We start from the raw sequence: 27,695 nt of genomic DNA, 5'->3' as shown, positions 1-27,695 counted from the left end.
GTCCATCCTGTGCCACATTGGAAATCAGAGGCACCTGAGCTTAGCAAAACAATCATTTTATTCTTCACCGGCTGGGCAACAAAGCAGTGCCAAGCATGCTCTGAACCCCATTCGATGGACCAGGCAGAGTCAGGCAGAATGCTGTTTACAGCCGCACCATAGCTCTCCCTGGAGCTCCCGGCATCAGAACCAAGAGAGCTCCAAAAAGCCTCTTTGGTGGCCTTTTCTTTCTTTCTTTTTTCCCCCTTACATGGCCTTCATGAAGAGTAATTAATTATGATTTATAAGCAGTAATAAATTGCAGTTTACAGACTCGAGGCACAATATAACTATTTTCCCTGAAAGCCAAGTCAGAAGAAATTCCTGTTAGGAGAAATGAGATGTTAAAACCACGGGGCCATTGAAATAAATATTCGAACTAAATGGTCCAAGCACTGTCAAAAGAAGAAAGAGCAGCGTAATCTATCTCTGCAGTAATGGGCATATAATAATAGGATCGTTTTCAGCCCATTTCCCCATCCTGCTGGGCAAGAGTTGGCTCAAATCAGGAAAAAGAGTCAAACGAACTGGAGGAAAAAAACCACAAACCCCACCAATTATTTGTGATGCCTGGTAAACAGCCTGCGCCAGAGGATAAGGCCTTTCTGGCTCTCAAATATGCATTCCCGCCCCCCCCGCCCCTTTCCATGCGTCTGTCCCCCTCCCTTGAAGGTGGGGTGGGGAGGTCTAAAAATAGCCCATGAATCACAGCGGATAATACTGTGCAGCAGTTACGTAAACAGGCGGCCCGGCCGGACCCGGGGTCGGAACGGAAGCGATCTGGGTCAGCGTTGTCACTCTGAATAGGGTCCCCCGGAGCCGGCCTGCGGGAGGCGCGGCAGGGGCGGACGACTGGGCCCGCTGGGCCGGGAGCAGCAGGGGAGCGGCGGGCGGGCGGGCGGCCGGCGGGAGGGAGCCGAGGCCCCGGGCAGGGCGCGGGCGGCGGCGCGAGCAGGGCGGGCCAGCCCCGCGCTCTCTCCCCATCCCCATGGCCGGGAGCGGGCCGCGGTGGCGGCGGCGCTGACGGGCCCGGGGCGGGCGGGGGCCTGGGGCCGCGGGGAAGATGAGCGCCGGCCTAGAGCAGAAGGAGCAGCAGGAGAGGCTGCGGGAGGCCGCGGCCTTGGGGGACATTCGGGAGGTGCAGAAACTGGTGGAGAGCGGGGTGGATGTGAACTCCCAAAATGAGGTCAACGGCTGGTAAGTGGGGAGCGGGGGAAGACCAGGGTCAGCGCAGCGGGCGGGGCCGTGGGGCGGCCGCCCGTGACCTCGGCGACGCTTGCTAAGGCGTGGCCTGGCGCCCGGGGGCCCCCAAGGTTGTGCGCTCCGGAGGCCAACCCTGGTCCCCCTGCCCGATGGAGTCGGGAGCGCGGACTGCCGAAATCCTGGCCCACGTGGTCTTCCCGGGGCAGCGCCCACCCCGCCCCTGGCGCCCCTGCCGCCTCCGCATCCTTCCCTCCCCCCCCCGACTCACTTGGCCTGAACGGTGCTGGCTATGGTTCTCACGCTAATTTGGAGTTCACCCCAAATCAAATGTTGAATTATTTTGCCATAGGTGCTCCTGCAGAACACACGTGTACAGCAAAAAACATAGATGAATCTTACAAACTAGCACGATTTCTTTTCTCAAGAGCAGAAAAAAAAATCCCTTGCATCCCTGTTCTGCTCTGTTGCCCCTCTGTAGCCGCGATGGCTGCTGCCTACAGCTGCTTGAGGGAAGACTCATTCATTTATTCTTTAGTGTTTTGCTTTATTTTCCTGTTACAGTTTCAAATAGAGAATTTGGTCTAAGGCTTTAGATACTTGCTTGCAATTAAGTCCTTCCGGATGAAATAAGTCATTTTAAGTAAGATGCCCTGGTGGTCAAAATTTTAGTGTTAAGTTACTGAATGTGCTATTATTCTGCCCTCTTCACATTTAAACTTAAGTTTTTTATTTGATCCTGCCTATTTTGCTAGCTCAGAGTTAAAGTAAGTTTGCAAATGTTATCTTTTAAAAGTGGAATCATACATTTGGAACTGAAGGGGACGTTGGAGATGGGAATAATTTGCCCTAGGTCACACAACTATTAATATGCTAGCCAGGATCAGACCTCACAAATCTCTCTCCCTCCTTACCTTAAATAAAAAAGCCGGAGTAGCTGTTGAGAATGCCGGGGAAACAACAGATACAGATGCTTTGTTTAAAAGTGTTTGCAAACAAGCTTGCTGTTCTGTGCGTGCCTTTTCTGAGCCTTGCTGGGCGGTCCACCCTCGGGGAACCCCTGTTCTGGCACTGGGAGGCAGTGCTGTGCAGATGAAAGAGCCTGGTCTTGCCTGCAGGTTCTTCTTCCTTCCTGCCTCGCTAGTTGAACTTACTGGAGTCACTTCGTTTTCCAATTCTGTATTTCAGGAGAGTGTTGTAAGCGTCTAACGAGATGAAGCATAATATAAGTAGCTGACATTTACTGAGCTTGCTCGGTAGCACACACGAGGTTCTAAGGGCTTTACGTGTATTATGTCATTCACAACTCCACAGGGACATCGCTTTTGTTATTCTCTCCATTTTACAGATTAGGAAACTAAGGCCCAGAAAGATTAAGTAATTTCCCCAAGGTCATAAAATTGTACTATCTAGTGGAGCTAGGAAATGAACCCAGCATCGGACTCCAGACCTTGCTTTCCTAACCATCGTGCCTGCCACATAACAGGTGCTGTTTAAAAGAGGAACTCCAGGCCCAAGGTCCCAAGGGCAGCAAACTAAGACTTTATTGCAGTTTAAGGCCTTCCCAGAAAGGTGACGGTTTAATCAGTCAGATTAGGAATTTCCTGATCAACACTAGTGAGGTCATCTACCTAGTAAGACTCCTGCTGCTCCCAAAGAGGGTGCACTTGTCTGAAAACAAAACAAAACAAAAAAAAAAACAACAAAAAAAACCAATGATCCTTCCTTGTCTTACATCAGCAACTTTCTTGTCCTGCTCAGTTTCTGCCTATTAAAAACCTTTCCTTTTTTTACAGCTTCTCAGAGCTCCCTTCTATTTGCTAGGTGGCATGCTGTTCAATCCTGAATTGTATATTTTTTTAATTTTTTTAATTGATTTCAGAGAGGAAGGGAGAGGGAGAGAGAGATAGAAACATCAATGATGAGAGAAATCATTGATTGGCTGCTTCCTGCATGCCCCCCACTGGGGATCGAGTCTGCAACCCGGGCATGTGCCCTTGACCAGAATAGAACCCAGGACCCTTCAGTCCACAGGCCAGCGCTCTATCCACTGAACCAAAGGGGCCAGGGCAATCCTGAATTATTTAATAGAGCCAATTAGATCTTCAAATTTACTCAGTTGAATTTTTTTTTTTTAACAATACTCAGTTGATATAAGTTGAATCTGAAGTAACCTGCAGAAGCTTATCATAGATTTATTGGGACAGAATAGCTGCCTCAAACTCAAGGTGTCAAAGGTTGAATTCCTGGTCTGCTCTCATCCCCTAATTGCCCCAGGTCTGCTCCGAGGGGTCCTCATCTCAGCGTCTGAGGTGCTCAGGCCAGAACCCTCAGTGCCGGCCTTGCTTCTGGTCTTTCCCTCACACCCACAGCCAGTCAGTCGGCGAATTCTGACCGCATCTCACTGGCTGCACCACTACCTCTCTCGGCAGAGCTGCCACCATTCTATTACCCGGGTCATTGCAGTGGCCTCCTAACTAGTCCCTTGCTTCTGCCCTGATCCCTGACAGTCTTCTTCAGCACAGAAGTCAGAGGGATCCGAACGTAAACGTAATTTGGATCATTTCACTCTGCTCAGGACCCTCTAAGGGCTCCCATCTCTAAGAGCCCACGGAGTCCTACAGTTTCTACTCCTGTCCCCCGAGCCTCCTGCCTCGATGCCTCATCCCTGCATTTGCCCCTTGCTTTCTTCATTCTCTCTTGGCCTTGCTTTTCCTGAAACATCAGGCTCTGATGTTTATATGGTTTAAGTCCTTTGTGTTTTCCCTTCCTTCCATCCAAAATGCTTTTACTTCCTCACCTGCTTCAGGTCTGGGCTTAGATATAACCTTGGTGAGCCTTTCCTTGGCTCCTCAATTTAAAATTGCACTATGCCCCTCCCCTACCTCTGGCGTCCCCTAATTCCTTTCCTTACTTTATTGTCCCAGTAACACTTCATCATAGCAAGCATACTGTTTGTTTTGCTTATTTGCTGGCTGCCTCAGTTTCTTCATCTGTAATATGGAAGGAACGTTGATAATAGTACTTAACTCGTGGGTTGTTTAGAGGATTAAATAAGTTAATATCTGTATTGCTTTTAGACCAATGTCCAGCATGGAAAGCATTATATTGTGTTTATTATATAAACAGTGTGCTGGATAAAGATTACCTAGACAAACAAACAAATACTTATTCTCTAGCAGAATAGTTACTGCTTTCAGTTCTTACTTGCTCAGTAACCACAATTTCAGCACTGATGAATGATGCCCAGGGCCTCTGGTCTGAAATACTTCCCAGCACTAATAGGATATTCTGACTGCAAATTTAAAGCTTAGAGAGTTGAGGTTCAAAGATAGAACTCCCATATCGACTATAATTTAAGTGTCATGCATATCCTTTGGCTTTAAGGAACAAGTATAATGGCTCAGGAAGAATTTGAAATGATTGCCTGGTTGCAGTGGCTCTGAGTTATGACTGCCCAGAGCCACACAGGCCTGGACTGTAGATGATGATGATTAGGGCACAGGGCTGGGGGAGCCGTGCTGACTTAACCCCACTTGACATGGTGCTACTTGAGTTAGTTGGTTTGTCCCGGAGTATCTCAGACCCACTGGCGGTCCATTACCTCCTTCCTCTCAAGCTTGTCATGAGCAAGTCTGTCATGATTTACTACTAGCAAGTGAGCATTTATTTCCAAAGGGAACATATTTTTCTCATCATGCGCCATTCATTTTTGAGTGCCGCTTATAATTATTTACTTTCCAAGCCTATGCTACAGACATCCACACACAAACACACTGTTGGCTGCAGTTTGCCCAGAATGCATTGGATCCTTCTCCTCCTAGCAACACCTACCTTGTTCTTGGTTCACTTACTCATTCAGCAAATATTAATTAAGTACTTGTATGTCTAAGTAAACCCTTCCTTGTCTTCGTGGATCTTATGTTGTAGAAGTCTAGATCAAGACTCTTCCCTTATTTATTTATTTATTTTTACAGAGAGGAAGAGAGAGGGATAGAGAGTTAGAGACATCAATGAGAGAGAAACATTGATAAGCTGCCTCCTGCACACCCCCTACTGGGGATGTGCCCACAACCAAGGTACATGCCCTTGACCGGAATCGAACCTGGAACCTTTCAGTCCGCAGGCCGATGCTCCATCCACTGAGCCAAACCGGTTGGGGCTCTTCCCTTATTTTTCCCAAATTGGTAGTCAGATCGTCATAGAGTGCACCTTAAAGGCACTTGAATAATTCTAGTGAATAATATTGTAGAATGTCACTCTGGCACATCAGTGGAGTTGCTCCCAGCCAGCCAGACAAGCTAGCTTTCTGTAAGTCATAAATATCAGGGTCCCAAGGGTAAAATCAGCTTTTCCTGGAACCAAAAGAACTTTCTAGATATTATATTTCCCAGGTGAGTGACCTAATTCTCACCATTGAACATATGTTCTATTCTTTACCATACCTGCATTTGCCTATAAGCGCTAAAGATATTTATCTCAGTTCAGTTAGAGAGTTGGTGAATGAGGACATTTCAAAACAGTTGGAAAAAGTCTTTTCCTTCCCTGATATCATTCAACTTTGACAACTGGGGATGAATTTAGTAGCTCTGAATCCTTTCATTTCTGTTAAGATGGAGTGTTTGCGGGCATGCCAATTATAATTCTATACAGTGTTAAAATAACAGCCCTTCAGTGTGTACATAACCCCTATGTGTACAATATTAAAGAATTAGTTTTACTTAAATGAATCTAGTATGGTAGAAGAGTTCTTGAAATTTTGGTGGTTGATGTACATTTTTAAATGCCTTAGGAATTAAAGTCTGTGCAGTGCCTTACGTGTAAGCAGATGAGGGTGTGTTTGTAGCCTTCTGGAGAGAATAAGAGAAGCCAACATTTTTAAAAATGGAAATTTAGCCCTGGCTGGTTTGGCTCAGAGGATAGAGTGTCGGCCTGTGGACTAAAGGGTCCTGGGTTTGATTCCGGACAAGGGCACATGCCTGGGTTGTGGGCTTGATCCCCACCCAGTAAGGGGCGTGCAGGAGGCAGCTGATCAATGATTCTCATCATTGATGTTTCTCTCTCTCTCCCTCTTCCTTCCTCTCTGAAATCAATAAAAATATATTTAAAATAAAAATGGAAATCTAGAAACCCTTCTTTTTGTGTGAAGGAAAGAAAAAGAGGAAAAGACGCAGACAAGAATATTCTGTTTTACTAGTAATAATTTTAGTGGCAGAGCAAGCTTGTAGATAAGATGGCTATTTGCCTGATAATATTTAATCTTCAAGTGATAACTGATGCATATGAAGCAAGTTTCCGTAGTCCCTGAAAAAGGAATGTGCCAATATAAAGATATATTTTAAAGAGATTGGAACAATCTAATGAGCAGTATTGATGGAGTAACACTCAGCAATACCATTAGAGTTAGCCAGCCAGCCAGCCTGTCAGCCTTCTGGAAGCCATTGAAATTAAAGCTCCTGGGACAAATCAGTTTCTCCCAAGGGCCAGAAAGGAAATTTAAAAATAAATTTTAAGCATACTAAATATTTTGCTCATCTGCTTTCTGTAAAGAAAAGTTGAGATTACTAGCCTGGTTTTCTGGTCCTAGCTGAACTCCTGCATATATTTATTTACTAACCGGTAGAATTTGAAATCCCAAATCACCTCTCTTCTTTTTAAATTACTCTCCCCACCCCCTTTTGTTTTGGGACAGGACCTGTTTACACTGGGCCTGTAAACGCAATCATGGTCAGGTGGTCTCTTACTTGCTAAAATCAGGAGCTGACAAAGAGATTCTTACCACAAAAGGAGAAATGCCAGTCCAGTTAACATCAAGAAGAGAAATCAGAAAGATAATGGGAGGTGAGTCTGAGTTCTGGGGCAGCTTTTGACTTTGTCAAACTAATTTAAGACTGGTAGTATTATTGGCTGTATTCTTTATGCAATTCAAGCAACCAGTTTGTTTCTAAAAGCAAAGACCGTATTACTGTGCCAAGATGGTAATTCTATGTTGTTTCTGGAAAGATAGGCATTAAAAGTTTTTTAATCTGTAAAATTTAAGATGATAAAAACGGTAATCATAAACCTAATGAAATATTATTTTTCTTTTGACTTGAAGAGTCACTGAACACTGACCATAGTATTTTGTCATATACCAAAGCACACTAGATTTCACAAGACACTCATTTCTTGCCAATTTTTGAAGGACTATTAAAGGTTCTGTGTTTTCTTCTTTTGAAGTGGAAGAAGATGATGATGGTGACAACCTCCCCCCGATGAAGAAGGAGTCAGACCTGCCCTTTGTTCCCAACTATTTGGCCAGTCCAGCTTTCCCTTTTATCTACACCCCCATGGCAGAGGATTCGGCCCCCCTGCAGAATGGGGACCCCTCCACACCCCCTGCCTCACCCCCCGGAGAGAGTTCCCCCGCATTGCTCCCCCCTGGGGAACCTCCCCTGCTGGGGGCCTTTCCGAGGGACCACACCTCTTTGGCACTGGTTCAGAATGGGGATGTGTCTGCCCCCTCTGCTATACTCAGAACACCAGAAAGCACAAAACCTGTTTGTCAGCCACCAGTGAGTCAGAGTCGCTCACTGTTCTCTTCTGTCCCGTCCAAGCCACCAGTGTCTCTGGAGCCTCAAAATGGGACATATGCAGGACCAGCGCCAGCATTCCAGCCATTTTTCTTCACTGGAGCATTTCCATTTAATATGCAAGGTAACTCCTTGTCAGCAACCGCCTCTGCAAACGGGCAGACAGCATCCAGAGCTCTAGAGCTTTACTTCTGGGTTTGGGGGTGGAATGTATTTAGGTTAAGTGTAATTACAGATTTACAGAAAAGCGGCAACACTAGTATAAAGAACTCTCTTTACTCAGATGGTTTGCCTTTTGCCCTTTTACCCTCAACTGTTTAAGTGTGTATTTCCTAAGAATAAGGATATCTGTTACATAATTATACACAACACAATGATCACATTTAGGAAATGTAACCTTGATATAGAATACTGTTCTCTAATCCGTAGTCCATATTTAAATGTTGTCAATTATCTCACCAATGCCCTTCATAGCCATCTTCACTCCCTCCACCTCTGCCCCCTGCCCTGATCACCATAGCATTTAGTTATCATGTTGGTTTAGTCTCTTTTAATCTGGAACATTTCCTCAGCCTTTCTCTATCATTTTGGACCTCAATATTTTTAAAGAGTTCAGGCCAATTATTTTGTAGAATGTGATTTCCTGTCATTCTCTATTTACTAGTTGGTATTCTACTGTAAAGAAGGGCTTTCTTTTCTTCTCCATTTATATCAGTATGAACGCAGATTCTTATTCTATCATTGGGTTATAACCCATTACCGTTACTTTGATGTTCGAATTATGCCACATTTGCCCAAGGGAGCTTCTTTAAGCCAGTTCTTGTGTCCCTTGGACACGTCACATCCTTTTTGGACCACTACCTTACCCTCTTGTACAGCAAGATGTTTACTCCCACAGCCAAGGCTCCTCCCTTATTAAGGTGTACTGTACTCAAATCATAATTATACTTTAATTTTTATTAGAGCTTTTTGCTCTTTTACTGTGTTTAATATAAGGAATTTCATATTTCATAAATACCTTTAGATCCACGATTGTTAAATCTTTTTAGAGTAATTCATGTACCATATCTTGCCTGTGCCTTCTTTTCCCCTCTCTTCTCCTTCCCTGCTTATATGTAGTTAAACTCCCAAAACCATTCTTAAGCCTTTACCTTCTTAGTTCCAGCAGCAGAAATAAATTATCCTCTATACAGTTGTGATGGTTGTCCCCTCCCCAACCACCCTCCACACCCCCTTTTACTTGAGAAGCACACACAGTCTTAGGTGTAGGGAAGACAGTGCAGGAAACTGCCAATAGAGCCAGAATTGGGCTTGAGCAACTCTTGCTGATGGTGCCTAGTTTTTCCTCATTGGGTGGCACAAGCATCTTCTGGAAAAGACCTTAAATTACACAGGCTGATTATGCCAGAACCGTTCATTAACATTTCTCCCTCTTTTTTTTCTAGAGCTGGTACTCAAGGTGAGGATTCAAAACCCATCTCTTCGAGAAAATGATTTCATTGAAATTGAACTGGACCGACAGGAGCTCACCTACCAAGAATTGCTCAGAGTGAGTTGCTGTGAGCTGGGTGTTAATCCAGATCAAGTGGAGAAGATCAGAAAGTTACCCAATACTCTGGTAAGAAAGGTAAGGAAAGGCCTGTTAAGCATGAGTGGTTGGTTGCTTTCCGCATTTGGAAAATACCCAGTTTCCTCCTTGGTTATATGAGTCATAGTTGAGGAAATGAAAAGATAATAGAAAAGGAGAGAAGGGTGGTTTTCCAAATATAATCATTGAGTTTTCTTTCCCTCTACTGGGTCTATAGGGACATTGGCCTTTTTGTTTGTTTGTTTGTTTTGTGGCCTTTTTGCAAGTTGTAGGATCCCAGAGAGAATTTTCTGAAGTACCATTCACGTTTTCATTCAGTTGTTTCTGTGTGGCTCTGTAAGGATTATCTTAGTGCACCATCAGAATGAGGTTAAATTACAGTGCAAACCCCCATGGATACATGTGTGGTCCTCCCAGCATCTCTGGGTTTTTTGAGCATCAGGCTCTGCTTCTCAGAGCACGTGAGTGAAACGGATTCCTGCATCGCCTCTCCCTTCCAGGTGTGTTCATCCCAGAGCAGCTGCTGCTAAGGGCTTCCACCATTCCAGCCCAGCTCACGCCCCTGGGACTTTCCTGCACGTCACGGACAGCCTGCCAAAGGGTTTTTTTTTTGTTTTTTTGCTTTTAGGCTTTAAAATGAGCCAAGATACCGATATCAAGTCAACACAGCATACCAAACATAAAGAGACAAGTGGCTCCTCTTAATCTGATTAACCTATTTTTGTTTTAGGACAAAGATGTTGCTCGACTCCAAGATTTCCAAGAGCTGGAACTGGTTCTAACGATAAGTGAAAATAATTTTCTGTTCAGAAATGCTGCATCCACACTGGCAGAAAGGCCTTGCTACAACAGAAGAGCTTCAAAACTGACTTACTAATGCCACAGGGACTTCTATCACCGAGTATTGTGACAGTGCGCGTCACCTCTGGGCCAAGGACAAGCCATTGATCTCAATGCCTTGGATGCCGGAGGGCCGCTGGTGCCACTGAGTAGTGTACACTAACATGGTCCTGCCAAGGTAGGAAGCCCCTGACCCTCAAGCAGTGGTGCCACTCTTCCAAGCCTCTTGGTGCACAATAAACCTATTGCTCAACGCTGTGAACAGTGGAGAAGTGGTCTGGAGAGGCAGAAGCGGCGGTTCTATATCCAGTGTGTTTTACGTGCAGCATGTAAGAGAGCGGTCCGCAGAAGCTGAGAGAGTGGAGCCTATTTCCAGCCACTCCTGTTGACAGTGCACCTGAAGGGCCAGGATGCGCTCGGCGTGGTGTTGCATGCTCACAACTGTCCTGAAATGTGAACTGACTCGAGGAAAACGGGGGAAAGCACAGGTGCTGGACGGATGGGTTTTAGTGTGGCTTGTGACTATGAGGTTCCATATAACATATTTATAACTGTTACTCAGGTGAAAAGTATTTAAGAACACAGTTACCTAATTGTAAATATGCTGTTAACCAAAAGAGCTTCCCCTCCCCCACTTTTTCCTTTGTAAACACTCATGACTCCTTCTCTGTCTCCAGTCAGCCATTGCCAATCCCTAGACAAGCACCTCTGCATTCACTTCCCTTTGTGGTCACTAGAGGGCTCTCTAATGCCTTCCAAAAGAGCAACCGAGGGGTTTTTTTGTTGTTTTGTTTTTTTAACTGAAGTGATTCCTGCCATCTCCGTGTTTAATTGCACCATATGAGAAGAGCACAAACATTGCCTGTCCATGTTCTCTACTTTCATTTTCCACTAGAAATGAAAAGCAATTTTTGAGACTGAATCTGTTGCTGTTTTAAAGGTTATTGTAGGAAAATGAGCTAAAGGAGTTAGCATATTTATTTTTATATAAAAGATAAAGATTATTTTGAAATTATTAGGATTTTTACACAATTCTGAAATCTGTTGCTTTTGTAAACAAATTGTTTTATCTTAGGGATCCCCCATAACCCCCACCAACCCAATACCCCCAAAAAAGGCAATTGTAAGTCTACCAGGCTTTGTTCTGAAAACACAAAAAACAAACACACAAACACACACCTGATTAAACTCTTGAACATGGCATAATAATTTTTAGAAGAATGCATTCAAGGATTCTTTTCCTTTCCTTCAGTGTCAATGTGAACAGAAAAGCCACTGTCTGTTGAAGCAAACAGCTTAGCCTCAGAAATGAGAACGAGCACATAGACGGAGAGCAGGGGTTTGACGCCAGCTGTTGAGGGCACCCCTGCTGTCCTAAGCAGCTTTCTCCCCATAGTGCCTATAGTTTCCAAAGAAACTTCACTCCCTAACTGTGTTAATTTTATTCAATGGAGAGAGAATGTGCAGAAGATGTCAGTGGAAGAGAACGCGGTGCTAAGACGACGGCCTCCTGCTGCAGCCCAATGCTGAGCTGAGGTGGAGGTGTTCGCAAGGCCAGCTTCACGGCGTCACTGTTCAGTGACCTAATGTATTTCAGCACTTACTGATGGCGACTTACCCTTGTACAGTGTTTGCATGGCAGAGTAAAGGTTACTTACTACTCCCTCTCTCTGAGGTACTTTAAAGAAGAAACCTCCCTTGTGTTTCAACCAATCAGAAGCTAGTGTATCTAGACATACTAACCTTTCTCCCCCTTTCCTTTAAAAGAAGTTTAATGATAAGATTAGTTCTGTCCTGAAAGAAAGAAATTCAGTATTAATTCATGTCTAAATCACTGGGGTTAAAATTCCAGCCATCCAGATCAGTTAGAGATTCAGAAGCAGTGGAGGCCCCGGCTGGGGGGTGGCCTACAGAGGAGCAGCTCCGGGCATTTCCAGGGCTTAGGAACAGGGAGCCAGGGGCTGCGTCTCAGGTGAGAGGTGGGCCCCACACCGGTCTCTTCTATAACGTCCTCTGTGATCCAGTGACCTCTACGTATGGCCATAGAATAAGACTGCACAGTTGCTGGTAGGTGAGTCTAAAGTCTTAATCTATGCATTCAGAGAACTATTTTTATATGCTGCGTGTAATTTATAACAGAGTTTTCTTTTTAGCTCTGTTACTGTGAATCCCCCCCGCCTCCACTGCATATTTAAAGCATGTGTTCATACTGTGGGCAAACATTCACTGAAGATAATTTTCTTTGTGCATTGCTGACTGTTCAAATATAACAAGTATTATTAAAATTAAATATTAACTGACCGAGCCCATATTCTTTAATTTTGGCTTCCTAAGCAGCCCTTTACTTCTAGTTACAGGGGTTGAAATGGTTGGACGGTCCCAGGGACAAGACTCTCTGGAGGAAGAGGGGGAGGGACGGCTCCCTACCTGAGCCTCCCGCATCCTGCTGCTGTGGTGCTCACGCCCCCTCAGTGGCGCCTGGAGACAGATCTCTTCTGCGGAGTCTTCCCTCCCAGTTCTCAGCAGTCAGCTTCATTTCCCCGGAGTAGCTGAGCCAGCTAGCTGGAGGTCATCCTATTAGCTACATTTTTGATTATTCTATTTACTTCACACAACTGAGCGTCTCCTTTGGGCTGCCAGCACCTGTCTTGGCCTCAATGAGCTCAGAAGCAAACTCCCTAGACAGGAGAGGGAAATACAGCTTTACACCTTCATATCTTTAGCTGAGAATGATGCTGAATGAACCTGCATTTCTGTAGGTTTAGGGCAGCTAGAGCCTCACAAAGCAGACGTCATGCCAAATTGATCTAATAAATCAGGGCGCAGAGCAGAGACCTTTTCTTAGCACCAAGCAGAGGAAGAATAATATGGGCATCTGTGCTTTCATACTTGCTTTATCACAAGGATGGAAGTCTTCCATACACTCATAAACATCCTGAGCCAAAAGAGCTGCCAAAAAAAAAATTGTGGTTAACCTTTAACAAATGGTCCTGCAGCACAGGCTGCCTCAATGCACACAGCAAAACCAGGTCAAAGGAGGCATCTCCACACCTCCTGCAGCCCCTTTAGGGTGAGGGAAGAAGACAAACCGTTGCCCACAACCAGTCACATCTTACCAAGAATGAAGATTGAGGAAATGAAAGAGGAGGCCAGAAAACTTAGTAACAGAGAGAAGAGATCCATTCCAAATACCAGGCCTCGTGCAGGTAAACTGACCCACAGCAAATAAACGGCTGGTTTGCTCAAGAAAGCAAAATCCACCCCTCGTCTCATTCACCAGCCCGGGACTGTCAGGGCTGCCTGTGCTCCTCCCACACTCAGCTTCAGCCCGATTGAGGAAGACGGATGACTCCGAGCCTCACTGGCTATGGAGACCTGTCTGGAACAGACTTCTGAAGGAGCGAGGAAATGAAGTGTCAGGCACTTTGCAGCCCCTAGAGAAGCAGGCTTACAGGTCTGAGGGATGACATCAACGCGGAGGTGTTCCCAGCAGCTGTCCCAAGAGGCCTCAGGTCAGATTTCAGGGACTTCATTTCTCACCTTTTTATAGTATCTGCACAGCAGAGCGGGAACTTCTGGCAATTTCCCAGTGAATTTTGGCTGTGAAGACAATATTTCCAGCCCAAAGCTCTTGGGTCTGAAGTCTTCAGATGGTTCCAGCCATGTAGATGTATACTAAAGTCCACCTCCGCCTCTCCCCCTTCCTCCCTGCCTCCTTCCGAGGTCCTAAGCCCCACACCTGTGACCAGGCGGAGAAAGCCTGCCCCGAGGTGTGTGTAAGGGACCACGCAGCTTCATTTCCCCACGGCTCCGTTTTTAATGGATTCAGGCCAGCACTCCAGAGTACAGGACTCGGTTCTTAGGGACGGCCTGATCTGGCAATCTTGTTTCAAGAGGAAAACGCTTTATTTAAAAAACAAAAAAGACTTCAGAATAGAAAATAGGAAAAGTCATCCATGAAGTGATTGCAAGCAGTGTCGTGGGGACGTAACAGGAGACTGGGAATCAGGAGATCGGGGACTAGTCTGGGCTCTGCCTCAAACTATCTGTGACCTTGGGCGCGTCGGGCACCCCTGGAGCCTCACTTCCTCACCTAAAGCATTTAGCACGGTTAACCCGTGGAGCGCTTCCCAGGAGCAAACATCGAACAAATGCCCCCAGCTCCCGGGTTTATTCTGCTGACATATTTGGTGTCCTTTTCCTTTCTGAAGAAAACCAGGTCAGCCCAGGAGGAAATCCCAGGAATATATGTTAGGCAAGACCAGCATCTCTGGCCATCCCATAGAAGATGCCTCTGGCTGCGATGAGGTTGGTTGGAGAATCAAATTCAGCGACTTTCCCTTTGTCCAGGACCAGGACCCTAGCCAAGAAAACGAAGCCGTCAGGTGTCCGTCAGCCCACACCTGGCCTTGTAGCCCGACCCTGCCCTTCTGGGTACTGCTCAGGCCCTGCAGTGACATGCCAACCCTCCCACTTCCGTCAGCCCACCCAGCACAGCCACTACGCCACATGTGCACACTTGCAAGGCTGGCTATTTTAGCCGCTCCGTTTGCTCTCCTGGCAGATGAGGTGGTTTCTGGGATCAAACACCAGGTTCCCATTCATCTCTGTGGGTCGGGGCTCCGAAAACCTTCCCTAATGAGCCTTTCTCCCGGCCAGGGTCACAGGACTGTGCGTGGGGGGGCCACGGGCCTGTGCGCCGGGCCCTGTGTGCTTCCATCTGCTTTGTGCCAACTCACAAAGGCACACGGCGGGAAACCGGGCTGCAGTGAGCCCTGACACTGGAATCTGGGGCTCCGGCTGCAAATCTGGCTGCTGCTGATGGGTGGATCTCCCCCACCCACACGCATACAGTCAGACCTCGGCCTGGGATAGATAATCATGAAGTGCACCTGGTACAGGGCCAACAGGCTGGCTCCCAGGGTGAGGCAGGAGTGGAAAGGGCTCTCCCAAGCCTGGGGAGATGCCCCTGGATGGGAGGGCGTAGAACACACTCTGTTTCCCCATCTATGGGACGCCTAGAAACATGTCCTGGGAAGGAGTGTGTCTGTGGACATCACTGCCTGGCCACTTCCCACACTGCCCTCTCCCTTCTCATTACACGTAGGGTATGGGATGCTTGCCCCTGGTCCTAGAAGTGCAGCATAGCAAGGCCTGTCCCTCTCCCCCCTCATCTTGGTTCTACTGTCTTCTTTGCTCGTTGTACTTCAGCTTCATGTGCTTTCCCACCTCAGGGCCTTTGCCCGTGTTGTATCCTTGGCCTGACATTTTCAGCATCCTCCCTCTCCCATCTCCTCCCCCACTTCCCACCTCCTACTCATCCCTTAGGGCCTGGCTGGGGCTTCCCTTCCTCAGGAGAGAAAGTGTCCTGGCTGCCCTGGGGAAATGGGCTTCCTCGCGCCCCCACCCCGCGGACCCCTGCTGCCTTCCCGCGGGGTCTAATTCCATGGACAGTCGCATGAGTATTTGATTCATTTCTGTCAGCCCCACTACCACTCCCAAGGTCACTTTGAGCCTTCTCCCCGCAGGGCAGCTGGTGAAACCATTTTCAGTTGGGCCCGAAAAACAGACTTGCTCGGCCCAGCCCTGTCCCTTATCTGGATCCAGGGTCCAGCACTTCCTGCCCATCCTCCCTTCTCTTCTCCCAGGGGGGTCCTGGGTGGGAGTGGGGAGTAGGGTGGGGCAGGGATGGAACAAACAGAACACAGCGTAGGGCATTCTCAGCTTGGTGCCCTAGCGCCTGGGGCTGTGTGGGGGACACTTCTGACACAGGGACAACAGCTGCCCTCCGCCCTGTCCGTGGCACCATCTCCATCTTCCCATGCCCTGTGGGTGTTTATTTTGTGAATGAAGGTCTGGCGGTGTACTCGCACCATCCTCCTTCGCCATAGATTTGTGGCCGGGTCCTGCCTCCTCGTCTGCATGCTGAGCTCCCAGGCCTCCAAGGGGCCAGCCTGCTGGGCCAGCACGGCTCACTTCCATGAGGCGTCTGAGTCACCCAGCCCCTCCCCTTGTTCTCAGCACCGCACTCTGACACTGGGCACAATGAGGGAAGAGGTCGCGGTCTTTCTTTTTGGCCAAGTGAGCTGCCTCTCCGAAGAAGCCATAGATTCCAAGGACAAGGCCTCTTTCCTAATCCTCAGAGGACATGGTCCTCGGGAGAATTCCGGTAAGGAGCCGGGGAGGAAACGAACATTTCCCAGGATCTCCTGCGCTTGGGATGCTTTATGGCATTGACTTACTCTAGCCCTGAGGGACTGAGGTGCAGGAAGGTTCATCCAATTGCCCAAGGTCACACCTCTCTCCCGTGTCCAGGTAACCTTCCCACTGGCCCAGGTGACCCCACCAGCCCCTCCCTGATTGCGTCCTGGCGCCCACCTGGTGTAGTCCATGATGGTGTTGAGCCGGTGCGCGATGGTCAGCACCGTGCAGCTCTCAAACTGGGTGCGGATGGTGGCCTGGATGAGGTCGTCGGTCTCCAGGTCGATGGCGGCCGTGGCCTCGTCTAAAACCAGGATTCGGCTCTTGCGAAGAAGGGCTCGGGCCAGGCACACAAGCTGCCGCTGACCCACACTGGGCATGGGGAAGGCAGACATCACCAACTGGGGACCCCAACCTGCCCCCAGGCCTCACTCTCTGAACGGTTTCTGTCTCCTCTCCTTCCCAATGGCCCAGGACTAACCTCTTTCATTTCTACCTCAGCCCTGACCTCCTGGGTGGGGAGTCGGAGTTGAGGTCTGGATACCAGAGGATTAATGTGGGGCCTCGAGGATAGAGCCACGGCTCAACAACACTAAAATCTCCAGTCTGTCTCTGGCACCTGGCCACTTCTTTCTCTGCCTTCTTCCTCCTCCTTCCTCCTCAACTACTGCCATGAGGTTTCTCTGCTTCACTCTATCAGTCATTTACACTTTAGTAAGAAATACTTCAATGGCTCTCTCTGGATATTTGCACACAGATGTCACCTTGCTGAACCTAATATCACACAATTCAGAGAGCCTCTCCTGTCCCCATGGGAAATATAGGCCAGGGCTGTGGGAACGAGGAAGGAGAAGGGCAGGGAAGGACCTGGGGGACTCCCCGTGTCTGGTCACTGGGGAGAAGGAGGAGGGGCAGCATGCATACCTTCAACCTCTTCCCTTGGAAGCCAGAGCTGGTGAACAAAGCGAGGCTGTGTTCCCAACCACAGAGGCTGCAGCACCCCCACACCCAAGGACAAATACCTCAGCCCTTCCCAAAGGGGTGAGTCACCACAGCCCAAGTGAAGGCCAGGCTCTCTCCCTGGCCCATTCCCACAACTAATGAAGGTTTTGGCAGCAGAATGAGCTGCCAGATAGAACTCGGGACTGATTTATGGTGGGACTGGCACAGGATACAGGTTATACTTAAAGCAGCTACAAGCTCTGTGAGGGAGGCGGGAGCCCATTTCTGTCTGAGGTCCTGATGTACGTGGGGATGGAGGGGATGCTGTGGGGAGGTGCTAATGGCAAGCGGGAACAGGAGAATGGGCCAAAAAAACAACTCGGGGGCGCAGGGTCTGGAAGCTGAGGCTTGTCTGCCAGCTGTGCCCAGCACGGCTGTCTAAGTGAAATCCCGTTGAAATGCAGTCTTCCAAGGCTGCCTGCGGAGTCAGGGACACCCCAGGGGTGGCTACAATGCAACAGCAACAACAAAGGTTTGGGGCCAAAGGCCTCACTCTCCTGAGTTTCTGCCCCTCCCCTGGCTATCTGAGCAGCTTTGGGCAAATAATCTTACACTTTGGAGCCGCATTTCTGGCCCAGAGGGCTGCAGTAAAGATTAAATGAGATAGTGGAGCTCCACTAATTGCTGAGCAAATGTAAAGGTTTCTGTTTTTGTTTCTGAGGTCTGGAGAGAGTCCAATGGTATGGACCAAGTAGAATAATAAGAATAGCTAAATTCCTCAGGGGTGTATATAGGCTAAGCACGTTCTATCTAATCCCAGTGACCCTGAGACGGCTCTGTCCAAATGGTAGCCATCGGCCTCCTGAGGCTGTTGAGCACTTGAAGTGTGGCAAGTCTGAAGTGGGATGTGCTGTACATGTGAAAATACACAGGGGATTTCCAACGTAGTAAGAAAAAAATGTGAAATACCCTAGTCACTTTCATGTCAATTACATGCTGAAAAGGTAATATTTTCTATATATCAAGCTAAATAAAATACACTATTAAAATTCATTTCACCTGTTTCTTTTTCCTCTTCTTAATGTGGCTACTAGAAAAAAATTTTAATTACACACACGGGCTCACATGATATTTTTATTGGGCAGTACGGTGCAAAGAGGTAGGGGACTGTTATTATTTCTATTTTAGCATGGGAGAAAAGGAAGCACAGAAAGGTTAAGCAACTTGCCCGAAGTCACACAGCTAACACAGGTATGGGATTCTCAAGCTTTTAGACTCAGTAAGAGATTTCTGGCTCTCCTTGATGCACAGCCAGAGGTTGGGGATATAAAATCTAGGGCTATAAAGAAGCAAAGAAGGCCCTGACCCGTTTGGCTCAGTGGATAGAGCCTCGGCCTGCGGACTCAAGGGTCCCGGGTTCAATTCCAGTCAAGGGCATGTACCTTGGTTGCGGGCACATCTCCAGTGGGAGGTGTGCAGGAGGCAGCTGATCGATGTTTCTCTCTCATCAATGTTTCTGACTCTCTCTCCCTCTCCCTTCCTCTCTGTAAAAAATCAATAAAATGTATTAAAAAAAAAAAAAGAAGAAGAAGCAAAGAAGGACTTAGAGAGCTCACTTTCCTAAACTACAGACGAGACTGCGTCCATCTGGGAAAATATGATTTGCCTAAAGCCCTGTAGGTGTCCTCTCACCTGCTCTACAAGTTCAGTCTACTGCCCCCCCTTCTCCCTGTCTCCCTGTCCCTCTCCCCCCCTCCCGCCTCCCCGGCCAGTATGGCATTGAAAACCTACAGGACAAGACTGAATAGGGCTTTGGAATCTCCCAGACCTGGTTCAAATCCTAGGCCTGCCTTTTCTCAGCTCTATGACTTTGGGCCTGCCTCAGTTTCCTTCCATTGGACCATGGACCACCTCTAGGGCTTATGGGAGGAGACAGTGAGATGGTGCATGCCTGGCACACAAAATATGTTCAAGACAAACAATGCCCACTAAGGGCACCCAGGCTGAGATGGGAGTGGGGAGGGCCGGAGGGGGCTGTTACCTGAGATTCTCCCCTCCCTCGGAGCACTGGAAGTCCAGGCCTGCTGGCTGCGAGCTCACAAATGTGTTCAGGTGGGACAGCTCCAAGGCCCGCCATATGTCTTCCTCCGAGGAATTGCCGAAGGGGTCTAGGTTCATACGTAGAGTCCCCGAGAACAGGATGGGGTCCTGGAAACACAACAGGGTCTTAGAGGGTGGTAGCTCAGGCCCCACAAGGAGCCAGGGGGTAAAAAAAAGGATTTGAGGTGGCAGCATTCCCACCCTGTCCCCAGCTCTCCAGGAGGGAGGCAGTGGCCACGGAGATAGAAAATGCCTGTGGGGAAGGGATAAACCTCAGCTTTGCCAATCACTAAATCCTCCGCTAAAGCAGGGACCTGCGCTAATCTGACTCCAAAGTGTCCGGTCAGCAGAAAAATACCCCCGAGGAGCTAAAAAAGGGAAATGTCATTTAGAGCCGAGAAACCAGGAAGCTGGGACAGAGCATCTCGGAAACAGGCTGCTTTAAGGGGCCCTAGGGTCCTGGCCCCATTTGCTGGCCCAGGAGGTTGCAGGACAGGGTCTGATTGGGCCAGGGTACCTCTGACCCTCCCAGATCCATAACAGGTGGCCGCTCTGTGGCTCTGCTCCTGCTGTGTGGCTCTCTAGCCTTGAGGTCCAGTCTTGCCTTGAGGAACAGGGCTGGGGTCTGCCCCCCCCAGGGTAATGGGCCAGTGTGGCCCGTCCATGTCCGGTTCATACCTGGGGGATGATGGTCAGCTGACAACGCAGGTCATGGAGCCCGATGTCTGCCACGTTGAGGCCGTCGATGCGGATTTCACCCTCTGCGGCCTCCAGGAGGCGGAACAGGCTGAGGGTCATGGATGATTTGCCAGCCCCAGTGCGGCCCACGATTCCCACCTGGAGGGGGTGGGGAGCGGCAGTCAGAGGGAGGCCCAGGGGTCAGTGGGGACACGTCCTGGACTCCCCAAGAGAGGCCAGCAGGCAGCTGGGATGAAGCACCCGCTCTCCCAAAGACCCACTCTCCCCACGACGGGTACAGTCACGTCCCAGGCACAAAACCACCCACGCGCACCTTCTCGCCACCGTGCACGCGCAGACTCAGGTCCTTCAGCACCAGACCCAGGCCTGGCCGGTAGCGCACGGAGTAATTCCGGAACTCCACTTCGCCCTGCGTGGGCCAGCCTGCAGGAGGGCGGCTGCCCTCCACCACCCAGGGGGCCTGGCAGGAGGGGAAGAGGAATAAGAGTGCAGATCATACAGCATGAAGCCAGCCTTGCCTGGAGGCCGGGGAAGCCAGACTGTCAAAAAAGCAAACCAGCCCTGGCCGGTGTGGGTCAGTTGGTTGAGCGTTGCCCTGTGCACCGTAAGGTCGCCGGTTTGATTCCTGGTCAGGGCACATACCCAGGATTCGGGCTCGATCCCCAGTATGTTGCGTGAAGAAGGCAACTCATTGATGTTTCTCTCTCTCTCCCTCTCCCCTCCTCTCTCTCTAAAAATCAATAAAAACGTATTTTTTTAAAAAGCAGTAAAGCAGCCAGTACAGACCTCCCTCTCTCAAGGAGGTGTCAAAAGATGGCTCAGCCAGTGTGTCTCAGTGGTTGAGTATCAACTTAGGAACCAGGAGGTCACAGTCTGATTCCAGGTCAGCGCATATACCCAGGTTAGGGCTTGAGCCCCAGTAGGGACATGCAGGAAGCAGCCAATCAGTGATTCTCTCTCATCATTGATGTTTCTATCTCTCTTTCCCTCTCCCTTCCTCCCTCTGAAATCAATAAAAACATTGAAATTAAAGTACTATGTCCTGTACTTAAAAACAAAACAATGAACAGCAGGGTTGCAGGGGTTGGTGCGGGGGGAGGGGGGGGACAGAATTTTTTAGGATATGGAGACAGGATTGTGTGTATAGATAGGGGGAAATGGGAATGCTAGACATGAAAAGGAAGAATTTGAAGATCCCAGCAAGTGGAGAGTTTGAGGGAGGATGGAGGGTGCCTGGGAAAGGCAGGGGTAGATGGAGCCACAGGGGCAGGAGAGGTCCAGCTGGGAGGAACAAGTGGGGTGGCGGCTCAATGAAGATTGACAAGGAGAGAGCTCCAGGCACAGAATCCATGCCTTCCAAGAAAGGAGGGGTCATTTCATCTGCATGTCACTGAGAGGCAGAATTAGACGAGAACAGAAAGAATGTCCCCTAGGTTTGGAACCAGGGAGGTCATGGGTGAGCGGTTTCAGTGGAGTGATGGGGCCAGAAACCAGACGGCAGGGGGCAGATGAGCTCAACGATGCCGAGGAGAGCGCTTGTAGACCATATTTTAAAACAAGCTTCATGACAAAGGGGAGCAGAGAAATGGGGCAGTAGGATGCAGAAGGGGAGGGTTGGCTTGTGTGTCTAGATGGGGATCATCCAACAGAGGGAGCGAGGTAGGCTCGTTGGAGTGGGGTTTTGTAGAGAAAGAGAGAGGAGGGCAAGGGACCTGAGAGCACTGGTGTTGGTGGGAGCATAGAATCCAGGCTAGATGAGCTGATGGCAAAGGGACAAAGACAGGTGTCACAGGATGGGCAGTCCCAATGGGGACAAAGTGCTGTGATCATGGAGGGTTTGGAATCCATGAGCTGGGAGGGATGGGCAGGATGGTCTAAATGAGGGATGCTTGACATAGAGATCTCGGGAATGGTCTAAACGAGGGAGGTCTGTACTGGCTGCTTCTGGGCACAGAGAGGTCGGGGGTTGGAGCATGGGAGGGTGCGAGTGGAGAAGTCAGAATCTCCCAGGAGAGGACAACTCCCTCCCCAAACAAAGGGCAGGCTGCCACACCATCGCTCCTTCCACCAGGCTGCTGGCTTTGGCTGGATGCTCACCTTCCCTGATCATCCCGGCTGGCTGATCCTCTTGGGGTGCATCACCCCGGAGCTCTGGTCTTCCACCCCAGCACCCTGCAGCATGTCTTACCTCTCCCACGACATCAGAATGTGCTTAAGGACAGAGCCTGTCTTGCTCAATTGGGAACCGTCTCTGCCTCCTAGCAAAGACCTCTGGTTGATGCTCAATCAGGATTGAATGGATAAATGAATCAATAAAGAGCCACCTGAGTATCTGGATTTTGAGCTATAGGGATGGTGGGCTACTGAGTACCTTTCTCCAGCTCTTCCAGACTCCCCCACCCCAGGTTCATCCCAGTACCCACCTCGGTCTCCGTCTTGGAGTACTCCTTGACTCTCTCCACAGCCACAATATTAGACTCCAAGTCTGATAACATCCGTATCATCCAGTTCAGAGAAAATGTCACCTGGCCAAAGGGACTGGGTCATAAACAGGGTGATCTCTCCCTCCCCCGCCCCCTGCAATGGCTTTGGGAGGAGTTCCTCTCCCATCAATGACCCAGGGGGGCCTGGGCAAGTCCATAGGGTGTGCCACCTAGGGCTCTAATTACAACTGCAGCTCTGACCGTGACAATACGGCCTTAACCAAGGGCCAACTGGGCTAGCGTTTCCCAAACTTTAATATGTATAAGCAAGACTTCCCAGAGAACCTTGCTTCGGAGCCAGCAGGTCTGTGGGAAGATTCTGCATTTCTAACAAGCTCCCAGATGATGTTGCCACAATTGGTCCTTGGACCAGACTTTGTGTGGCAAGGAGTCTTGATAGACACACAGGATCCTGAGCCCCATCCTAGGCGACGTATATCAGAATCTGCTTTTTAACAAGATCTCCAGGTGATTCAGCTGCACATGAGAAGGATGTGATTTGCTTCACAAAATTCCAGTTGCCAGTAGTAACCTGCCCAACCCCCAGCCCAGGGCCTTTCCCTGCAGGCATGTGTAAGGAGGGGTCTTCTAGCCCTATACCCGCTGCCCCAGGAACCGTCAGGGTGGTGGGCCTTCTAGATCATGTGCTCAGGCAGGGCAAGTTCTGTTGGTGTTTTGGGGCCAAGTGCCAAGATAATTTCTCCAATACCTCAAGGTGGAGAATCTCCTCCAGGCTCTTAGAACATTTTGTTCCTCCCTCCACCAAGACCTGTTCCCCCAGCATTACAATCCCCTGCTGGCGGGGAGTGGCTCTCCATGCTTGCCTGGAGCTCACCACCCTGTGAGCGGAACCTGGGGCTGGTCCCCACATGGGCAGAGCAAGGCGCTCAGGAGATGCCTGTGGCACCTGTGTGGCCCTGCCCCGAGGCCCGGAGCCCTGCATACCTGTAGGGCATAGGACACAGAAAGGCCCACCATCCCTGGGCTCAGGCTGCTTCTCCCAATCACAGCGAAGAGTGCAGCAAAGAACACAACAGAGTTCCCCATGAACTCCACTCGGACCCCCAGCCACCTGCAAGGATCGGACAAGGAGGAATTGGGGCAGAAGCAAGAAGGGGGGGGGGGGGGGCGGAGGCAGTTTTCTGCTTAAGGGGAAGGAGAGGCTAGGCCCCAGGACGCTGCAGAGACCCCAATGGGAGCTGCGGAGGAGCAGGGGCGGGGAGGAGGCCTCTGACCTGTTGGAGGAGATGTTGGGGTAGCAGCTCCTCTGGTTGGTGTCCACCTTAGCATCACTGATGGCCTCAAAGGCCTGGCTGCGGCCATAGGCCCGGATGACGCTGGAGCCAGTCACCGTCTCCGAAAAGTGCGAGTAAATGGGCGAGCGGCTGACAGATTCCAGCCGCTTCAGTTGCCGCGATGTGGCCACATAGAAGCGCTGATGGGGGACGGAGAAAGAGCTTGGGGTCAGGACTGTGGAGCCCCAACTCAGCCCTGCATACCCTCTGAAGCATCAATGATGTTTCTATCTCTCTCTCCCCCTTCTTCTCTGAAATCAATAAAAATATATTTTAAAAAAATACAACGAACAACAACAAAAAACAACCGCATCCGTATACACATACGTTTAGAAATGTATAAAATGAAGGGAAGGATAATATGTCTCAAACTGTTAGCAATATTTTATTTAAAAAATAGCCAGCAGGAACGCGTTCTGGGGCCAGTCACAATTTACAAGGATTTCACGTGATCCTAGCAACAGCCCTGTGAGGCAGGGTCTATGATTCTCTCTGTTTTACAGGTGAGGAAAACAAGTGGCAACGAGGGAAAGGAACAGACTACATCCTAACCAAAGCCAGCGGTGACCCTGGGTTCTGCCTTCCCTGTGCCTGGACTCACCTTGGTCCTCAGCCCTCACAAAGCCCCGCCCACTCGACGCCCCGCCCCCTCCTGACAGCCAGGCCCCGCCTCTCCCCCTCCCCGCCCCCACACTCCCTGAGCACCTGCACCAAGATGTAGAAGACAGCCAGAGGCAGGATGACCACAGCGAAGAGCGGCGTGCTGGCCACGATGACCACGAGGGTGGAGATGGAGGTGAAGAAAGAGCTCAGCAGCATGAGGATGGTGGGGGCCAGAGCCTCATCGATGACGCAGATGTCCTTGGAGAAGCGGTTGAGGATACGGCCTGACGGTGTGGTGTCGAAGAAGGACTGTGGCGAGCGCATCTTGTTGTGCAGCAGCTCCTGGTGAAGCAAGCGCGCAGCCCGGACACAGCCCACGACCATCATGATGGACGACAGCACCACCAGGAGGCCTGTTGGAGGAGGCAGAGGGGCGCTCACTCACCTGGGCCAGGGGGCGGGCACGCAGGCCCAGGTTCCGAGATAGGGGCTGGGCGGGCTCAGAGGCAGGTGGACACTAGAGCGGGTGAGGGAGGCATTGGGGCTGGGCAATGGCTGTGATGGTGCAGGGAAGGGCATGGTTTGGGGGAATTGGCAGCTCAGGGGTGAGAAAGGGGCTACTGGAGTCCCTTCCAAGTAATCTCTGCAGGCTCACCTTGCAGAATTCCCAAGGTGGCATAGACACCCAGCCTCTGGGTAGTGCTGTTCTGTCGGCCACCCACCGTGGCCTCGTTGGTCCAGGCACTGAGCCACATGTTGGCTCCAATGGCAGCTGCACTTTGCCCCGCGTACAGCAGACAGATGACCAGTGTGGTACAGAGCCCCACAGCCCTGGCATAGTCCCAGAACACGCTCAGCTTCACCTGCATGGCCGTGGCGGTCAGGGACAGAGGACGCCTGTGAGCCCCAGGACTGACTGCGGGGGACCTGCCCATCTTCCCCAGCCCTCCTTGTCCACCCTACTCACCTTGCCCATCTCCACCTTCTCCTCTTCAATCAGCGTCCCATTTGCCTTCGCCTCTGCTGCCTGCACTAGCTTTTCTGCTGGACCCAGGCGCCGCCGGGGCCCAGGCCGACCTTGGCCCTCCCCCTCCGAGGACATGGTACTCAGCTGTCTGTGGAGGCAGCTGGTCAGGCCCGGAGAGGAGGCCTCTGACTCACCCACAAGACAGAGCCCCAGGAGGAGGATGCAGGCAGCAGCAGAGGCCCAGCACACACCCAATCTGGCTACGCGCTCCCAGGAGCTCACCTCATAAACTGCTTCTGGACCTCATAGAGGACTGGTTCATTATCCATCAGGTCTGTGTGGCTGCTGAGTGTGTCTTCAATCAGCAGCACCTCCTCATCGTCTGCCTCCTCCAAGGCTGCTGCTGGGTGGGAGGAAGGAGACAGAGGTCCCTACAGGCCCCATCCCTACTTCAATGAAGGAGCCTGAAGGGACAAGCATGAGCTAAGGAAGACGAGAGGGGTTGAAAGGGCAGCAAGAACAATAACGACAAAAATAAGTGACCGATTTTGTGTTGGAAAAGGAAAAGGGCAGCAAGAAAGACTTAGGTGAGACCAGAGGGAAAACGTCCCATCAGGGGCTATGGAGAAAGGGACTCAAATATAAGGGTTAGGAGCGTGGGCTCTGGAGTCAGACTGGCTGCGCTTCAATCCTGCTTCCTCACTGCATGGCTTTAGGCAGGCATGGGAAACCGGGATAATAATAGTACCCACTTCATCATGTCATTGTGAGAATTAAAGGAATAGATGTGTGTCAAGTGCTTAGCAAGGGGCAGAGCCCTTAGTGAATGCTCAAGGCGTGTTCACTGCACATAGAGCAGCAGGCAAGAAAACCCAGGGAAGGCCAGTGAGCCAGCCCAGAGTTTGGGGTTGGGGAGCTGAGACTGGAGGACAGGGGGCGAGGATCAGGGGTGTGCCGTGAACCCAGGGACTTAAATATGTTTGATGAGGACAGGAAATTTTCTATTTGTTTACTGCTATCTCTCGTGCCTGGCCATAGTTATTGCTCAATAAATGTGTTCATAAATAAATGACATATGCACCAAACCATGTATCCAGGAAACAGCTTGGGCCCTTATGCCCCTTTGACACATGGGAAAACGGAGGCTCTGAGGGCGCCCAGTTAGGGAAGAGGAAGAGGAGGGACTGACAACATCCAGTTCCCTTTCCCTCCTGCTGATGTCTGACCATCACACAGCGGGTCCAAGTTCCCCGGAACCTCCCTTGCACAGCATCGGGCCTGTCCACAGACACTCAGAGACCCCGGGGCAGGGGAGATGCTGGGAGGGTACAGGGATATGGAGGGCCAGGGGTACCGGTCCTGCTGTTCTCCTCCAGGTGTTCCTCGCCCTCATCCGGTGCGTAGTTGTGGAGGAAGTTGGCAAAGGAGCCGTTGCGCTGCAGGAGGGCTGGGTACGTGCCCACCTCAGACACCTGCCCGTCAGCGAGCACGACGACGAAGTCTGTCTGGGGCAGGAAGCTGATGCCGTGGGTCACCAGCACCCGAGTCTAGGGAGAAGGCAGGGGGCTGTCACTCCCACAGCCCTCAGCACACCCCCAACCACAGGCACAGGGCCCCGGAGTGAGAGTGAGGTACCCATGTGCCAGGGAGCCCGGGCAGGCACCTCAGGGACTCACCCCGTGCTCACCGCAGCTGGCTCAGTGCATTTGGGCTGTGAGCTCCCATCCCACACTCCTGCTTCTCACATCCCCACACCTCCAAGTCTCATCCAAACCCCTTGGCCTCCGCCAGTTCTCTCCTAGGCCCTAGATCTCACCTTAGCCCCTTAGCCTCCCGGAGGCCTCACCTTGCCTGCCAGCACACCTTCCGGCCCGATGACCTTGTCAAAGATATGTTTGGCCACGTGGGAATCCACGGCTGACAGCGGGTCATCCAGCAAATAAATGTCGGCATCACTGTAAACAGCTCGGGCCAGGCTGACCCGCTGCCGCTGGCCCCCAGACAAATTGATGCCCTGGATGGGGGAGAGAGGAGGGAGGTGGGTCCTGGGTGGAAGGGGGTCAGATAGGCACAGGGGAACAAGGTCCCTGTCCATTGTCATTCAGCAAGGCACGCCTCTGAATTCACATTTCACATGCCTGGTCCTGTCTCTGTGAAGCTGTGAGG

General features: G+C 50.3%; 2 protein-coding genes across 4 annotated transcripts in view; one reads left to right on the top strand and one right to left on the bottom strand.

Moving 5' to 3' along the window:
• Window positions 1–962: 962 nt before the first annotated feature.
• Window positions 963–12,540, top strand: ANKRD40 (ankyrin repeat domain 40). Of its 2 annotated transcripts, none has more exons than XM_080677733.1 (5): window positions 963–1,236; window positions 6,932–7,080; window positions 7,459–7,935; window positions 9,257–9,429; window positions 10,130–12,540. In XM_080677733.1, exons 1-5 carry the CDS (start codon window positions 1,103–1,105, stop codon window positions 10,274–10,276), a joined length of 1,080 nt encoding a protein of 359 aa, XP_080533859.1. In that variant the 5' UTR covers window positions 963–1,102; the 3' UTR covers window positions 10,277–12,540. The 2 variants fall into 2 exon arrangements, with proteins under 2 accessions (XP_080533859.1, XP_080533858.1); XM_080677732.1 differs by having other exon boundaries at window positions 9,257–9,438.
• A 1,499-nt stretch (window positions 12,541–14,039) lies between these two features.
• The window catches only part of ABCC3 (ATP binding cassette subfamily C member 3), a gene marked incomplete at its 5' end in the record, with an annotated part of 39,212 nt that continues 25,556 nt past the window's right edge, over window positions 14,040–27,695 (bottom strand). Inside the window, 14 exons of one of the 2 annotated variants that reach the window (XM_080682490.1) lie at window positions 14,040–14,599; window positions 16,618–16,812; window positions 19,424–19,590; window positions 20,161–20,319; window positions 20,495–20,641; window positions 22,605–22,706; window positions 23,610–23,736; window positions 23,900–24,099; window positions 24,665–24,975; window positions 25,218–25,425; window positions 25,530–25,677; window positions 25,812–25,926; window positions 26,884–27,076; window positions 27,376–27,543. In XM_080682490.1, coding sequence (XP_080538616.1) covers window positions 14,491–14,599; window positions 16,618–16,812; window positions 19,424–19,590; window positions 20,161–20,319; window positions 20,495–20,641; window positions 22,605–22,706; window positions 23,610–23,736; window positions 23,900–24,099; window positions 24,665–24,975; window positions 25,218–25,425; window positions 25,530–25,677; window positions 25,812–25,926; window positions 26,884–27,076; window positions 27,376–27,543 — 2,349 coding nt within the window. In that variant the 3' untranslated portion in view covers window positions 14,040–14,490. Of the gene's footprint in view, window positions 14,600–16,617; window positions 16,813–19,423; window positions 19,591–20,160; window positions 20,320–20,494; window positions 20,642–22,604; window positions 22,707–23,609; window positions 23,737–23,899; window positions 24,100–24,664; window positions 24,976–25,217; window positions 25,426–25,529; window positions 25,678–25,811; window positions 25,933–26,883; window positions 27,077–27,375; window positions 27,544–27,695 lie in introns of both variants that reach the window. The other variant, XM_080682489.1, reaches the window with a different exon arrangement.

This window comes from Plecotus auritus (assembly GCF_963455305.1).
Source record: "Plecotus auritus genome assembly, chromosome: 7".
In the NCBI taxonomy this organism is placed as follows: Eukaryota; Metazoa; Chordata; class Mammalia; order Chiroptera; family Vespertilionidae; genus Plecotus; species Plecotus auritus.
The sequence above is the reverse complement of the archived record's forward strand: the minus strand, read 5'-3'. Positions and strand labels throughout refer to the sequence as shown.